The sequence below is a fragment of the Lingula anatina genome, chromosome 6 (assembly GCF_051362555.1).
Source record: "Lingula anatina isolate TDL-2025a chromosome 6, LinAna3.0, whole genome shotgun sequence".
NCBI classification, from domain to species: domain Eukaryota; kingdom Metazoa; phylum Brachiopoda; class Lingulata; order Lingulida; family Lingulidae; genus Lingula; species Lingula anatina.
This window is the reverse complement of record NC_141772.1, coordinates 2,295,534-2,313,669: the sequence shown is the minus strand read 5'-3', so window position 1 is coordinate 2,313,669 and position 18,136 is coordinate 2,295,534. Positions and strand designations below refer to the sequence as shown.

The 18,136-nt window shown below is 35.8% G+C and overlaps 1 protein-coding gene and 1 long non-coding RNA gene across 2 annotated transcripts in view; one reads left to right on the top strand and one right to left on the bottom strand.

The window, feature by feature from the left end:
* LOC106174755 (ras association domain-containing protein 1-like) overlaps positions 1-18,136 on the bottom strand; it is a 52,233-nt gene that overhangs the window by 30,385 nt on the left and 3,712 nt on the right. Inside the window, exon 2 of the mRNA XM_013556432.2 lies at positions 12,068-12,569. Coding sequence (XP_013411886.2) covers positions 12,068-12,524 — 457 coding nt within the window. The 5' untranslated portion in view covers positions 12,525-12,569. The remainder of the gene's footprint in view (positions 1-12,067; positions 12,570-18,136) is intronic.
* Positions 8,279-11,823, top strand: LOC147760990 (uncharacterized). The gene is made up of 3 exons (XR_015334934.1): positions 8,279-8,312; positions 8,571-8,726; positions 10,630-11,823. It is a non-coding gene; the product is annotated as an uncharacterized LOC147760990 (long non-coding RNA).

The following is an 18,136-nucleotide window of genomic DNA, read 5'->3' as shown; positions in this document are numbered from 1 at the left end:
TATAAGAAATTGGTAGTAGTGATTGATATGCATTACAGGGAATCTGCACTGTTTTTTTTATGTTAAATTCTGTATCTGTGGCTCCTTTATAACTTGGCATGTATTTTCTATCTCTATTTTTGACATTTTCATTTTACACAGGTGATTTTAATTTGCATTGTAAAGATGAGGCCCAAGTCTCGGGTGTGGCTGGGGGGGGGGGGGGGGGGTGGAGGAGGGGGCAGCTTCTAAACATAAAAATCTCCATGCATGTCTCTTCAGTTTATCTTTTACACATGTGGAATAAAGAATTGAACAAAGTTGACAGTCGTGGCATGGTATTAAAACTGAAGTTAATGGCATGAGGAACAGGACCTGGCTACAGAGTTCACATATTTTATGACTTAGGCATACAACCTTTCTGTCACACTGGGTGATCTTTGCTCTCCCTCTTGTTGACAGAGAAAATATTGGAAGAGCACAGAAAAAAGACAGATGAGGTTGTTTAAAGAGAAGAATTTTGCTACAAAGCTGTATAGATGGTCACTATTCAGAGTGAGGAGGATTTGGAAAGTTCATATATATTATAGTGACCAGGGTCCTGTCTTACAAAGTAACTTTAGCGCAAAAACTGGTCTAAACTTTTGAGACCAAATTTAAGTGTACGACGACCCTAGGTAAATCATCAGTAGTATAATAAAATGAAAAATTTCACCTGTTTTATTATTATTAAAAAAAAAAAAAAAAAAAAAAAAAAATTTGCTTATGCTTTGACCCAATAGTTTTTATATGCATCAAGAAACTTAATCACTCACACCCTGTGTGCCCCACCCCAACCTCACCCATCACGCCAACATTCGGAGAAAACTAGAAATTTAAGCACCTCTCTCACACTCAGGGTACCACCAACTCAATTAAAGAAAACTTTAAAGAAAAGCAATTTTTCAAAAACATTCTTTGAAATGTCAAGTCGGCCTGTCACTCAGTTAACCCGTCTTATAATCAGACTGCCACAGACTGTGAATACTTGATGTAAATAGCTTCAGAAATAAAAATAGTTCTGATGTGGCTTGTTTGAAGAATGTATCAACATCCTTGACAACATGGTATGTCACCCCTCAGACCACATCAAGGCTATTTTTAATTCTAAAGCTATTTCTTTTCTTACCAAAGAATAGCAAATAAATAAAAAGCAAACTTTGGTTTAATTGTTTTTTGTTTTACTGGTTGATCAGAGATTCAAGAGGACCTTTCCAGATTTCCGAATAAAAAGACTTTCATTTAACTTTTTGGCAACAGCATACAGGAAATAAACAATGCAAAATTCACACTTTGAATATTTACTAGTAATCATCTCATACAGTAATAATATAACATAGCTCAAAGGTCTAAAGATATATTTGATTACAGTAATGTTTTAACAATCCACTGAGTAAGATAAGTATATCTATCATTTTTTCAAAATACTTCTAACAGAAATCATACAGGAGTAAAATTTTGCAAACCCAAATGATTACATATATGACAATGACAACATTTGCTTTACACAAAAGTAATACCAAAAACTTTAGATATATAAAACTTCAGTTTTGTTAACCTTGTAAACTGCAATTCAAATGATTGCCTTCAACAAAACTGCTTTAAAAGCAAAGGTTAATCTGCCTACTCAATGAAAACCCTATTAACTACCGGGGAGGCTGTCTGTCTCTCTAACAGCAAGAGCCATTTCAAGTAGTTTCAATAAAAAAATAAATTTCTTAGCAGTAAAATGTCTATTGGTCTACAAGCAAAGGGTTTTTCATCCAGTTTCAACAAAACCCTTTTTCTGACAGTACAATTGTCTTTCAATCTAAAAGCAAGCATGCATTAAAAAAAAATTAAGCAGTACTAATTTGTCTATCAATCTAGCAGCAAGGACGATTTCATGTAACTTCAGCAAGAACATTTATAATTTTCTAGCAGTTTTAATGTTCAACTATAGTCTCTATTTCAACAACTGATCATTTGTGGAAAAAATACATAAGTTTGGAATAATACTGTCCTTCAAACTGCTAAGACTTCAAATTCTACACCATAAATGAAATATTCAAAGTACCTCCAAATTCATTAACAAAAAAACCTTTTCAAATGCACTTCTTATTCAAAAAAAATTTCCAGAACATTTTTACAGCTAATTTGTGAAGTGTAATTGAAAAAAAAAACTTCAATTGACGCTAAAACCAAATGGCAGTCATACAACAGAAAAAATCAATAAGATAAATGAGACAGCATCCAATTCCATAGCTCGCTCTGCCTATTATTACACAATCAATAACAAAACTGTCTATAAGCCTACTTCTGCTAATACTTGGTGAGTAGCAAGAACTACTCAAGTGCTGATTATAAAGCCCTAATTTTTTTGTCTCAGGGATCCATTTATCCAAGAACCATATTAAATCTTCAGAATAACACATTAAAACTGGTTTAACTGTATCAGAACTTACAAGTTGTCTTTCGTTGTTTAGATCTCTGAACTTATCAAAGTCAATTTCTCATAATTTCCATACTGTTTCCTGAGGGGGTTTATAGCCTTGACCTTCACTGTATATTTTGTACGAGAAGCTGTTTTGATGAAGTGGTATTTAGCACTTATTAAGAGCAGGTTTAGGGGGTGATTTTACCAAAAGAGCACTTAATTAAGAACATATACGTTGCACCTGGCATTTAAATTTATCATGGAAAAGATTTTAAAGTTGGGCCTTGCTGCCATGAAAGACCCCTACTTTTAAGAGATCTAAATATCACCTGGGGCCAAAGAATCTGTCTTTTACTTTCACTTCTTTAAGTTATAAATACAGGTACATTCTCAGAAGAGGTTATTTCCAATCTTAAAATTAAGATTTTCTAGCGGAGTGCAATTTTTGTACTTAAATTAAACATTTAAGTTTCTTATAAAACCAAAACACCCTAAACTGGCCTCAAATGGTAGAAAATCACTTTTTATCTCTGGATCTCATGCTTTCTGCCATTGAAGAATCCATCGTACCATAGTCTGATGTAGCACTGGGTGTTGTTGGTGTTTTAGCACCCTTCACATCCCCATTGGCTGCTTCCACATTGGCTTTAGTAAGCGGTGCAGGACGAGCACGCTGACGAACACGTCTCGCAGGTGAACCTGCCTCTATGGCGTCTTGTGCATCTCCTGCACCCACATTTGGAGAGAAGACGGTTCTTTTCACGGAATCTATGGCCTCACTGACTGGCGTGCTTTTAATATTGGATTTGGAATAGCCTCTGGTGGTTTCTTTCCCTCCCTGGGATCCTTCCTTGGTTTCCAGTTTCAGAGTTCCGTCCTCTGTTTCTATTTCTTCGTTGAGTTGCATCTGCATCTTGTCATGCTCTTTTCTCGTCTTTGATTTGCCTTCTTTGGTTTCTGTGGTTTTGATGGAACGACCAGCTTCGTCGATGGCATATCTGTTCTTCTCTTCCTTGCTTTTTGTCCCGCCAAACTCTTGACCTACTTCTGCCTCCAGGTGTGCTTTTCTTCGAGCTGCCACTTTCCCAGAGGCATCTTTCTCTTCCACATCAACATCCGTTACTTTGTGCTTCTTTTCTTTCACATTTCCAGTCACTTCAGCACCTTTGGTCTTTATAATCTCCCCGTCTGCTCCACGCTCCATTTTTGTAGTCTCACTCTTTTTGCCTTCTGCAATTTTGCTGGTTGTGGTTTCTGCTTTCTTAGTTTTGGTTGCACTGTCCCCAGTTTGAGCATCAAAAGACTTAGTTGTGCTGAGTTCCAATTTTTTCTCCTCTTGGTTCAAATCCTTTGTGGTATCCAATTTGCTTAGTTTGGAAAGGGTTCTGCCATCTTTACCTTTTGATTCTTCCTCTGTTAGCTTCTTGCCCTCTTTCTTCTCTTCCCTCTTCACAATGCTGGTTGATTTTTCTTCAGCACTACCGCCAACTGCCAATGCCTTACTGCCAGGCTCTCGAAACTGTTTCACATCACTTCGTTCCTCCTTGACTTCATTGCTATCATGTGACTCCTCCTTCGTAGTGGTCGTTTTCCCATCCTTAGTTATAGTGCGCTGCACATTTTCAGATTTTGAAGACTTCTTTACTGTTTTCTTTTCACTTTTTGATGAGGAGACAATGCCACCACCTTCATTTCTTTCAGCTAAATCGCCCCTTTTTCTCTCCGATAAGTTTTTGTTTTTGCTATCAATTTCATCTTCATATGCTGCGTTTTCACGGCTTCTTAATCTATGCAACTTGCTGCCCCTGCCCCTTAGATCATCATCATCATCATCATCAAAATGTTTCTTGCCAGAGCGATTTAAAAATGACTTTGTTTTGGATGCAAACATGTCATCTGTATCCACATCAAACTCTCTCAGTCCACTTTTGTTTTTTGAGCTACGGCTAGAGTAATCCACCTCAGATACATGCTTTCTACTGTCCTCGCTTTTTGACTTGGCGCTGTCATCCAAATACTCGAAAAAGCTTCCTACATTTCTCCTATTCCTACTGGTACCAACATCCCAGTCGTCAAAGTCAAGAGCACCATCTTGAAGTTTTGTTCGGTGGTGCCGACCCAGAGCACTCGTGCCTTTACTTCTGAACTCAAAGGAGCTGTCACCTTTCCTCTCCTGTAGAAGCTGTTTGGCGAGGCTGGTGCGATTTCCTCCTGGGCGCCCTCCACCTAGTGAAACACTGATATTCATGATTCACTACAGAACAGGCTGAAAACACACAACAAAAGCACGGTTTCTTCGTAGTAATATCACAACTTCAGTCAGCTTTCAGCCAAATCTGATGGCAAGAAACACAGACAGGTCTGCTGATATATTTTTCACCAAGCGTGCCTCTTGGTACAGGACAATAAATCAAGTATGTGTAAGTCAAAGAAGAGTCCCAGTATATATCACTTCTTATGGTACTAGATATCATACAACCTGTAAAACCTGCAGTTTAAGTCTATGGTCACTCCCTGTGCATGTGAAATACAATTAATCCAGTGTTCAAAAGTTCCCAAGTTATATACTAAGCAGCAGTCTCATCTCATCTAAAAGTACTGTGATGAATTCATACAGTTACTAATGGATAAATTCCAGTGTAGATTACTCTAGTATTCACACTGACGCAATAAGAGCAAACCAGATGCAGCAAGCGCCAAGGTGAGTTAAATATACACAGGTAACCAGGTGAGATAAATTTGGAAATATCAGAGTTCTTTTTTCCGTGAAATATCACTGTAAAGATCCTGTGCTTTGAAGGCTCAAGGTATAGTAGCTCCTGGTTAATATGGGTCCTGTTAATATGTCTTCCTAGTAAAATGCCTTGTCATGTGACTGAATATGATCTCCTCTGGATGATGGTCACTGGTTAAATATGAAGAATATTTTCTTTGACAATTTGTCAAAAAGTTTTCAAGTTTTGTTCAAGTCTCTGGTGAAGTCCTCTTGGTCAAAAGCGCTCTTCCGAAAAATATTTCTTTTCTTTTTTCTTTGTCCCGTTAGTCTAACTGACCCCCTGCTTTCAACACATTCTACCACTTCAACAAGAACCACACTGGTGGTAAGGGTTTCATAAGATCAAAATGTTGATGAGTCACCCCTATCTAGTCATACACTTCACCTTCAGAAAGTAGGAATACACAGTGATAGATATTTCCTGGCCTTAAAACTAGTCCATGAATCAATGTTCTTTGGAAGATCATACGATGACTGGTTTTTAAAGATCAACAGAGAGCCATTTCCAGAGTGTTCTAGACCAGCTATATACTTTCTGAACTTCAAGACAAGCTGGAAGATATCCTTGTAGCTATGTCACCTTGGAAACTGAGAGAAATGATCATCTGCTCACAACCGGTCTGAATAACTAATCAAAATTTATCAAATCTTTGCTGCGAATCTGATGATGTTGTGGCTGATCACTTACTGTACTGTACAGTAATATTAGTCTGCCGCTCACAGCTTTTTCAGATCTGTTTTGAAACACAAATCCTCCACTGAGGCCTCAAACTGTGAAATACAATCTGTGGAACTCAAAACAAACTTGAGCAATATGCACTTCACAATTTAAACCATGCAATCTACTGCCTAGAAATCCAATTTTCTGATCTTTTTCCCCAAGCCCCACAATTAAAAGTGCTTTAACAGCAAAAGACAATTTTTGGTCACATGAAGTACCAAAAAGATGAAGTTTCAGACAATATTTCCCATTTCCGCGCACCTATTTATGGTAAATGCCATCCAGCAAAAGCAGCAGCCAGTAATTCATCATTCCTGAAACTCTGTACTCATCATAAAAACCCACATCACTGGGCCCCACAGTTCAAAACAGTGCCATTACATGGACAGAGTTGAAATTCCATTCCTTATCCCTTAACAGGGCCCTAATATCTTTAACCAGGCCCTAAGGCCTGTATTAGTTGTCTGTGATAAGAAACAGCGGAACCTTTTCTCATGTCTGAAGGCAAGGCTTGAGTAAAGTGCAATTACCCACTCACCTATATCCCTTAACTACCTGTATGTAGAGAACCTGTGCACAGTTTTCATTACTTTGTACTCCATATATTTCTGATGACATACACACATTTGCTCTCTTTAATACACACTATACGTATAAGCAGTAGTGTTGTACCCAAATTTTAGTATCCAAAATGAGTGGTCCTGTTGTTTATCTTGTTGTGAACAATGGTACGTAGTAAAGTAGTTAACGGGGAGAAATTTGATTTTGAAAATACAAGAGGCTGCTTATTGAAGAGTCTTGTAGAAATTACAAATTACATGTACCGGTATGTGTAAATTTGTTATAGAAACCCTACGAAAGGGACTTGTTGCAATGATTTCTGTTTTTCAGATGTTCTTATAAATAAAAGCTACTTCAATTTGACTATTATCATTTGCCTGCCAAATTCTTCAATATACCAAGAGAATAACAGCGCAGGTATCTGAATCCTCCAAATTAACAATTAATTTATATATTTATTTGTTTATTTTCAAAATAATGAATCAACCTGTTTCTGTGTTGGGTTCAATTCCAAGATACAACTTTCATATTATGTTTCACATATTTCACACACAGGCTTGCAGGCATGCACACACACACACACACACACACACACACACACACACATGCTGTTCACCATGAGGAACCATATGGCTATTACAAAGTTACATCACACACATCTTGCAAAGTCTGTTCTGTATGAAATACAATTCCCTTATCATCACTTTACATTTACAGTGAGTAATGGAACTAATACATGACAGTCCCAGACATTGATTTTTATTCTGACTGAGGTAGGTGGTGGTAAAATCCACACATTATTATTATTTTTGCAAAAATGCAGATGCTCGGTTAACAGTCTCATCTGAGTAACTGCTGCAAGTGCTGCAATTTACCTGTGGAAATATCTGCCAAAATGTACAACACACAAGCTGGTATTAAGTGCTTTTATCTTTTATCCCTTACTGTAATCAACCAATAAAATCTAAGTTTGAAATGTTATCTTTACCATTATTGGATAATATTAGCGCTGCAAATTGTTACCTTGACAGTTGTTGGTCTAGAGTACACTTTTATTTCACTGTCTTCTACAAGATGGAGTAAGCTGTTTTCAGATTTCATTTTTTTTGAGTGTGAAACAACATGTAATTTAAATGAGTAATTAGTTGCTGTTGTATTCATAAGGCACCACAAAATTATTCCCCAAATACATCACTTTAACATCAAACATATTCTGCTACCTGCTGACAGCTTCTAAATCATAACAGCATGGCTCCCATTATTCAATATAACCATTAGTAACTCTAATTACTCCTTTCATGAAGCCCTGGGGACTTTCTTGGTCTACCTTAATTAATGGCATTTCCCCTTCCACACCCGTCATTAAATTGACCTACGGTACTCTCTGACCACAGGTCACACTAGCTAGTAGTCTGTTACAAAAATTGTGGAAAGCCCATAGTGTGATTTTGTGTAGTATTTCAGTGGGCCTCTGATATTAGAGGGTAACATGACCCCATTTCATCACATGGTCACCTGGACAGATTCTGATATTGCATGGTAAATGGTCATCTAGAGCAGGTGTTTTTTTTTAAACATGATGATGCATTTTTAGGTATTTTATTTGATATTTTCCTGCTATCAAATTCCTTAAAAAATGAACTCTCGAATTTTTCTTAACCCTTCGCTGCATTTAGTTTTGCAGTTTTACACCATTTTTTAATTTAATAATTTTGTTCTATATCCTGACACCTCTTTATCAATCTGTACATGTTACAAGGATTTATTGATATCACTTACTTTATTTCAGGGGTTTCATATTTGTTCTGAGAAATATACCAGTAAGTAGATTTGCAGGATATGCAAGCAGAGAAAATATGACTTTGAGACATTTTCAAGTGCAGGCAGCATACCTCTATGTAAACAGTATTAATGACATCTAAGTTCTTGATAAATAAGGAGTCTTAATATCTGCTTCGGATTAATTTTTCATCTCACTTTCTTTTAAAACAAATATTTCCTCCTGCAAATTTCCTATCTACAACTTCTGGGGCGCTCTATGAATTGATGAGTTAATTTTGTTGTTCAAATGGTTTCAGGAAGGCAATAATATCCCACTATGCTGAGAGAGGATATTAACAACGAGCAAACAAAATGGCTGAAATAATTTTGAACCAGGAGCAGAACCATTTTGCAACAATTGTCTCCAGAGATATAAAGTCAGCCAGGATATCATCAAACATCAGAAATGTCTTGTAGGTACAGAAAATTTCTCAAACTCATGATCAGCTATTGTACAACAGGGTTAGATAATAAAAAGAGTCAAACCAATAATCAAACCAATCTGCTTAGAGGAAAAAATTAGCTGTGCAAATATTTCAAAAAGGTGGGAGTAAAACCAATCTGCTATATTTTGCTCTATGACTAAATCAAATTAATGAATTACAATTATATTGTATCAGTGGGTCTTGGAAGGTTCCACATTTTCTACCTTTCTGGAAAGAGAGGTCTGCCAGACAGACTCAGAACCCATGCCATTTAACCAGAGAGCACTCCAAGGGTGCACTCAAATACCACTGAGCTCCGCCATGGCAAAATGGACATTATAATAAAATAAACATTATGTTAAAAAAATATGGAGATGTTATAAATTCTTCTATCCCTGCTGAATAAGTGTCGAAATTTTCATTAAAAATGCAAAGGTTTTGAGACATCTTGTGTTACTAAAATAAAGAAACTAACAAACCCACTTCATTAGGAAGTAAAAATTACGATATATTGAAAATTATTCTATTGCACTCACCTAGTGTACAAGACAGCAGGGCTAACCATTCCCAGCATGTATGGCCCATGGTAATATTTTTTATAATATTGTTATATCAAAATTTATATCCCAAATCATAGAATGAAAATGTAAACACATCCACTTAAAACTGTTGTCCAAAGTCTTCCAATTTCAGAAGTGTATCCATATTTTTGAAGTCCCATTTCTTCAAAATAATCCCTGATATTTGCTGTTATAAGAGGGAGGCGTCCACTTGTGATCCGTTTGTGAAAATGTGAAAAAGATATACCATTACCATTTTACTTATAACCTCATCAGTACTTTATCGACCCATGTTCTACGTATCACCACTTTTCTTAAATGGAAAAAACTTGCCAATACATGAAACAATATGATTCAGTCATATCTAATTCTGTGTTTCACTTGATTGTACAACAGTGCGGTGATCCAAAATGTCTGGCTTCCTTAACTGTGTGAAGAACACTTGTGGTATCAAAAATATGGCAAAACAAAAGCTGTCTACAGCCCAACTTGTAATGCAGTGGTCTAACGATCTTTACATCTACAAGAACATGGACATTGCAAAACACATCAGGCTTCCAGAAATGTGTCCTAACAGCGCAAAACAATTGACTGCTCACAATCCTTTTATTTTTGCTCCCTTTTAATTTGTCTTACAGATTCAGGATTTTTAAGTACAATTAGAATTCTCATATATGTTATCATTATCACAATTTGAGAATATGAGACCTTTTATTTCCCTCAATCCAAGTTTTAAAAAAAGCCAAAGAAAATTCTATAAATACGATGAAAAATTGGTCTCCAACATAGAAGATTTTACAGATTATTGATATTTTGTGCTGAATGTTCCTGACTCAGCTGCGCTCAACCCATATGCAAGCACTCTGAAATAGGGACTGGAAAATATGTCTACAGACACTTATTTACTTATTCCACAATACAACCACCAAGAGTTCAACTGTTCCAAGTGAAGGCACATCTTTTGGCTGCTTAATTCATCGATTTTTGGGATCCCAATCCTCATGCATATCAGTGAAAGTGAAAGTGGTGAAAAAGTATTAGAAGCTTGTGTGAAATGTATGAAATTCAAAGGGATGTTCTAAGGGATGAAAAGTGGATTGTTTGGGTAATCACATAATCACAACACAAAAACTTGGTTATTTTCTTGGTATATTGTGTATTACCTAATACTTTACATCACAGCATACCCACAAATGTCTTTTTTTTTTTTTTTTGCTTTTTTTGCCTTTTTATACAAAGTGCATTAAAATGAGCCAATATACTTTTAATACTTTATAGTCAATTTCAAGCAATGTTTTTGTTTTGTTTTTTTCATGCATTTCATGCGCCAGAGGAACCAATCAGATAATATTCAACCCCAAGGGAAGCAATCACAGTAATGGCTTCCACATGTAATTCATAGGAATGAAAAAGAATTATTGAGCTCATGCCTGGAGTGAAATATGCTCCAAAAACAATTCAATTAAAGAAGAAAAGAAGAAATTAGTCTTGCTGATTAAAATTGATTTGGAAAAATATAAATAACTTGAGGAAGAAAAAAACAAACCCAGGCGATAATGGCTGAAACATGAAGTACTCAAATGAGACGGAAGAACATGTCTTCTTCCATAATGGCCTATAGTATTGACAGATGAGCTGAAGTCTGGTTGCGAAAATTATCTGTAGTCAACAGTCTGTTGATGATATATGGAAATAGACTGAGTCTATAGATACTAACATGCACAACAAAGTCTTCAGCACAATGTTTTTTGTAATGTACACGTCAGAATCTTAACATTTAGGTTTTTATACTCTTCACAATGAAATTGTGCAGCTCATATTAACAAGTCGGTCATATGATCAAAGCCCCTTTTAGGAAGGGTCAATAAGTCATGCTTCACAGGTAGAAAAGCACATTTAGTCTCTTTAGAAACCATTTAGTTTTTGTCAATACACTAGTACAATGGGAAACCTACATCATATATATACATATATTTGGTAAAACATTACATTAAAATATCAGTTTACGTAAAATAAGTTAATAATTTTTTGGAAATATAAAAGTGGTAGTTACACAAAAAATGAAAAATAATAATTTTCAGTAAATGTTTAAAATTCATATCTGGAGAGTTGGGGCATGTGTTCAACAAGAAGTACATCTATGGTAGCTGTGCCAGAGCAATTGCAGCAGTTGAGAAAAGTGAGTTGTGACAGTTAGAAATGTGTTGTGATAGTCACACCCCAGCTCACCTAGCACAATATTAATCCACATCTTTCTATAACAGTAAAATCTCTGAGCATCTGTTGTGGAATTTAACAATGTGGAACTTTAAACAACAGGTTTATCTGCTGTTTTGTTTTCAGTTTCAAACAATATGATTACTTGTTTCAACGTCACATTCATGTTACGCAGCTAACTGATTTAAAAACAACAGGATTACATGCGTTCTGATTTTAAAACAATGACTACATATTACACCCCAATATGAACAATATCATGGACCACAGAATTTTCCTGACTTTACTGGAGTACTTTCACCATGCTTTCACCCATAACTCTGTGTTTCTTGGGATATTTCTAGCACACTACAAGAATTTACATTTGCACACAAGCTTACACATTACACAATGCATATGCACAAACACACTTTCCTAGCATTTTCAATTAACTTTAAACATTCTGAACATTTTGGTCCTGACTGAAAAAGAAAGTGAAGTTTTCCTAAAGAAAGCATAGAATGCACACCAGAAACTCATCCAATGTGAATTAAGAAAGCTGTAAGTACTTACACTGACACTGCAGACACTGCTTGTAGAGTCCCCATATGAAATCTCCACACTGGTCACACCATGTTGGAGAGGACATATACACAGGCAGAAAGTTATGTCCCATACCGATCTTTCCTAATGGCTCCCTTCCTCCCTCATCAAAATGAGACAATTCAATGTGTTCGCGATCGGGACTAGTTATTGCAAATGCAGGCGGAGGGATATAGTTGTACGCATCATCTCTGTTAACGAATTCCGCAAAATTTCTACTGTAGTTTTTTATCTTTCTTCGGATGATGCTGAACACTCGTCTTGGACGATGGCGTTCGTGGGGAACATCGCCGTTTTGCTGTGAATTTCCCGCCGTTGATTGTGATTGGTTGGACTGTGAGTCTCTTGTCGTCTGCTGCAGTTTGGTCCCTGACGCCATTGTGGTGATGGTGGGAGAGTGAGATTCTAGATACTCAACCCCCGCCATTACATCTCGCTTCTTCTGATTTAATTTTCATCTGACAAATGGGAACTGCAAACATGAAATATAAATTTAACTAATTAATTAATTAATTAATAATAATAATAATAATAATAGAATAAAATTATTATTTTAATATTATAAAAATAATAGTAATTTGCCATTGAGGATGGCAATCCTTTTATTCATATGATGAATAAAAGGATTCATCATAATAAAATAACAAATATCACACTATAACAAATATCACCACAATCACTTAACTCACACCAATGAGGTGTCAGTGCAGCATGTTAGAGAATTCTGAAAGTAGGTCAGGACTGTTGTTGAACACTGCCATGGAAGTGTTTTTGTGACTGACAATTTTTAGAACTTTATATCACTTTATGGACACTAGTTATGTGGTTTAAATATATAGAAATATAATTATGTGCATAAGATAAAACTGTGACTTAATATTTTACTCATCAAACAGAAGAGATTCTGATGAAAGATATCAGATTACAAAAAAAAAAAATCATAACAGCTGTTCTGGTACATCACATGCAACTTCCTTCTTTCAAGGTCAAACATCTTGTGACAAATGTTCTCAAAAGCATTTGTGTGGCACATTTTCTTGGAAATTGCATCGACTCAATTTTGCTTTATGAAGAAAGCCTCAGGGAAGCTGGTCCATACTGGGAATTTATTTTTATTTTTAAAAATTTTACTGCTTGACTGATAGGCTCTGTATCCTTTTAAGGTCCCGAAGTTCATGTAAAAAAATATTCTATAAAATAATACAACTGCATTTCACCACATGCAACAAAATTTTTTGAAGGGTTTTTAATAAATTAAGTGGCACAAGTTTAACAAAATAATAAAATAAATAAATAAAGTTATCAAATGATTATGAAATTGTAAGAAATTTTGACAGCTTCTTTAATATTACAGTTATCCTGGATCAAAGTACATAAAAAATTTCCATCTAGTCAGATAGTTTTAAAATAGCGACAGCTAACTCTATGCCATATATCCTCTTTGCTGATACAGGAAAGATAGCACTGTATCACAATTACTCCATCCTATTGTCTTCATATCATTTCTTTCTTTTGTGGCAATCTGAATACTGATATTACTTTGAATTCATCCATCAAAATAAAAACAAAAACAATATAAACTAAAAATAATTTCCTGTGTGATTTACTAACCTCTGACAGGACAATGAAAAAGTGATAACATAAATATTCTTGTAATATAAAATGATATTAATATTTCCAAATATTAATCTGTTATGTAGGACAAATGCACATAATCCTAATCAGGGCTCATTCAAGGGTGAAATTACTTTCTGCCTAGTAGATGTCAAAATAATATTACCCAGATCAGACATTTTTATTGACTAAATCGATTATCAATTTGACCAAAAATAACTAAAAAAGAAACAAAGAAAATAAAGATTGACCATTAAAAAAGGACAAGGCTAAAATAGCTAGCATGAGTCTTGGGGCCAGATTCATATGACTTTAGCATGCAAATTCAAAGTTGGTCTAAATCTTAAGATCAAATTTTTGGTCTTTTTCTGCTAAAGATAAGCAACCACTGGTCTTTCTCATAAGCCATTTCTTTATTGCTATAAAACAAGCACAGTTTTCATTTTTTAAAACTGGGCCACAACTGATCACACTAACTGATTTACCCCGGGTCCATGCAGACTATCATTTCGGTCTTAAAGTTAAGTCCAATTTCCGGACTAATGTTATTCTGTGCAAGATCCGTATTAATCACTCAATTGAATAGGATTCATATTGCAAGTAATCATAGCCATCAATGACACAGGAAACCGGGAGGCTAATCAGAAATTACAGGCAAGATACTGATAGTGATAGAATCTCCCTTTTTATATGAAATATCCATAAAAAAGTTGGTTGAAGATTGGCCACGATTGGTAGAGCACCTGAACTCTCTGCTATATACATTATCCCATATGTGGAAGGAACTACTGGTATCTGATAGCAATATCACTCCTCCACGTGGTTCATACTGTGAATGTGTTGAACTTGTGCGCAGTTTAAACTACATTGTTTCTATTCAAAATAAGATGTAGTTTAAAGCAAACAAGTCTGAGCTAGTTCTCTGCAATGTAATATGTCAGTGAGAGCCTCTACGACATCAGCTTTCATCAACTCAACCTTAGTTTAAAAAATTCTGTACCTGATACTCTGTAAAAGTTTATAGAGGCTAGCTATACTAGTACACAAGTCAACTTAAGTCTGAGTATGACTATCAGTCACAGGGGTGGATTTAGGCCGTCTTCTGGGTCTTCCGGAAGACGGTCAGATTTTCAAGTTTACATTGACGGGTATCTATTTTTTTCTGTCAGAAGACGTTCAAAAAATGGAGGATGGATCAACAAATATAGTATGGAAGACTGTCAGAAAATATCTCTGGATCCGCCCCTGAGTCATAACATAAAACATTTTGCTTGTTTATCAATTCCCAATGCAATGTCTCAACCTCTGAACCAGAGCCTGTGAAAGAGGGTAGAAACTGACCTATTTCTTTATCTGAGTCTCCACACTGTCTTGCTCACCACAAACACAACCTCAGGTCAATACCTTAATGACCACAAGGTCAACTTTCTGGGGACTTCATGGCTCCAATCTCATTATGATCCCAAGGTGCACCCACACTTAAAACAAAGCCTGCATTTTCACTCAACTTATCATAGCTTAACTTTGTAGCTATTCATATTATCTTCTGCAACAGACTGCAATTACTATTTCTTGCCATAATACAAGCTAGCCAGTTGAATCTTTATGTCTATTTACTAGTACTACTACTGTTGCTGGACTTAGTGGACTGAGTCGATTGAAATCCGATTGGCTGCTTATGGTCAGTAATGCATGGTTATCAGACAACCAGATGACACAGTATGCATGTGCCCTCTGTGTATTCACTAATAACATTTATTTTTGAAGCTTTCTATCAATTTATCTTTGATGCAACTGTGCCTTTAGTTATGCCATATTAATTTGACTGCAAACACTGCTGTAAGTTGCCATTAGGTTTGCTACAGCTAGCAGTCCTTGTTAGGGGGAATTTGCCAATATGGCCACATGTGCCCTGATTAAGTAACATTGGTTTGAAATTTGTTCATTAAGTTTGCCTGCATCTCAAAAACACAAGGATATAACTTTAATTGATCCTCATGTATTTTTTAATATTCCAATTTATTTCTATTACATATGTTTTAACTTCAACATTTTGAGTGTATTTCTTAAATTATTCATGAAACAAAAGAAGTTATTATACCCACAAACCCTTATTTGTAAAGATCTCTGTTATTATTTTGTCTAAAAGCCTAGTAGCCTGCTGACGTAACTGGGGCTAAAGCAATAGGGGAAATTTTATCACTGAGAAGAAAATAATCTTCAGATGCCAGCAAAACACCACTGATGTGCTTGACCTATTACCATAAGGGAACACAGACATACTCACAAACAGGTTTTTCTTTTTATTTTCTAAAAACTTCTTGTCAGAGTTTCAGTACGGAATGCCTGTGAGAGTTAGCATGAATAACTATGCTGTTCAATTTAAATTTACTAGCAGTATAGCCTTTTAAAATGCATTTAAAAGTGCTAGAGCATTTACATCTGTGTGTGTATGTGCATGTTTGTGTGCACACGTGCATATGTATGGGTGTGTGTAAGACAGAGAGAGAGCGAGAAATAGAGAGAGAGAGATAACTAAGTGCAAAACAAAAAAAAACAACATAACTCTGTCAGAGAACCATCCTTTTCACCTTAATTGGAACCTCAAATTAAAAATGAACACAAACTACTTCTTAACAATTTACAACACCAACTTCCTTTTATTTTCTTTTAACACAGACAAACCATCATCCTGAAACAGACATTCCTTCCCTTTGTAATCTTTCTGGTTTTTTATGCAATACCAAAATATCTATATCCTGAAGACTGTGCTACGTGATTCATGTCATTTTTATATCAGATACCAACACAGGGTGTAAGAGGCCTGCACTTACTGCTCTTGTCTATTTAATTAGTTACTACAGAACTATAACCGGGGTACTACTACCACTAAACCTACTATAAGGTAGTGGTCAGATGCTTACTAGTATGACTCTCTAGCTCAGCCCTGCTCTATGGCCAATTTATTTATTTATTTATCAAAGGCAGATGGTATTCAGGACCATAGAAAAAAATATGGAAAAACAACTCTCTGACTCAGGAAATTCCTTTTCAGTTTCCAATAGAAAAGCAAATGTTAGGGGCTGTCAAACTCTGCTTCTGTGTCCATGCTGTATTTTCTACAAGCTCAAGACATTTACACAGCGGTCTTTAAATGCTTATCGAGATATAAATAAAGGGAATCAAGAGTGAAAAAAACACAGGGTAATTTTATATCCTGAAAGCCTCAAACAAAATCAGGCCAGTTGCCTTTGTAATTTTATTTTAAAAAGCAAACAAAACTTAGAAATAAAAAGGGCACAGACCTGATTTGGGATACATCACTAGTACACACCTACTAGCATGGATGATTAAAACTTCCCCTGATGCCAATGATAATAGACAAAAAGGGGAGAGTTCAATCAACATCAGTCAGTACTAAGGAAACTGACATCAGTTACATTTTACTGTGTAAAACTGACAGAAGCAATAAGCAATTCAAGGTCAGATGAGTACTAGTGATTGTGGAGAGTATTTTCCCTCTCCTACTGGTAGCTCTCTAGATAACACAGCAGCAAAGAAATAGGTTTGACAACTTAATTCAGGAATGGATCCAGAGGCATTTTCTGACAGTCTTCCAAATTACCTTTGTTGATCCATTCTCCACTTTTGACCGTCTTCCAACAGAAAAAATTTAGTTGCCTGTCAATGCAAGGAGTTATAACATCTGTTATAACTCCTTGGTCGATGTAAACTAAAAAATTCTGACCATCTTCTGGAAGACCCAGAAGACTGCTTCTGTCTGCCCCTGTAATTACCCCCCCCCCTTTCTTTTGATACCGCCAAAATATCATACCCTGTGAGGAACCCAGCACACTAAGTTTCAAAGTTTACTGGTAATTAGCCTGCATCATCCAACAGCCTCTGCTGGAACTCAGTAACCTTAGAATTTCAGGGTGAAAAACCAATGACTATCAGATGCAGTTTATGTGTAGAGCACCTGTGCTGAGGGGAGGAACTGATAACTTTATGCATCATTTGAACCAGGAAAACCTTTTAATACTGGAGAATTACCATCCGGACTTGCCTGTTACTTATCTGTACACGGCAATACATCTTGAAGTAAAAACTGAAAATAATGTTGTACTCATGGAAGTATCAGCTGGTGAAGTAAACATGTATAGTAGGTCTAGGCACATTACAACTAGTCTGTGTCTATACAAGTTTACTGCATTCTATTTTATTGTTCACTTTCAATAATTAGGCATTATGTGGGCTTTTACAATATTCTATTAACTCACAAACTGCTGCTTGTATGTCTATTGGTCTTTCCAGCTGGAACAAAAATGACTTTTGATTCCTACACATTTTGTACTTATTTAATTGAGCAAATCACATTTTTAACAAATTTGATTTCATACGAAGTTAATGCAACAGTGTGTATGA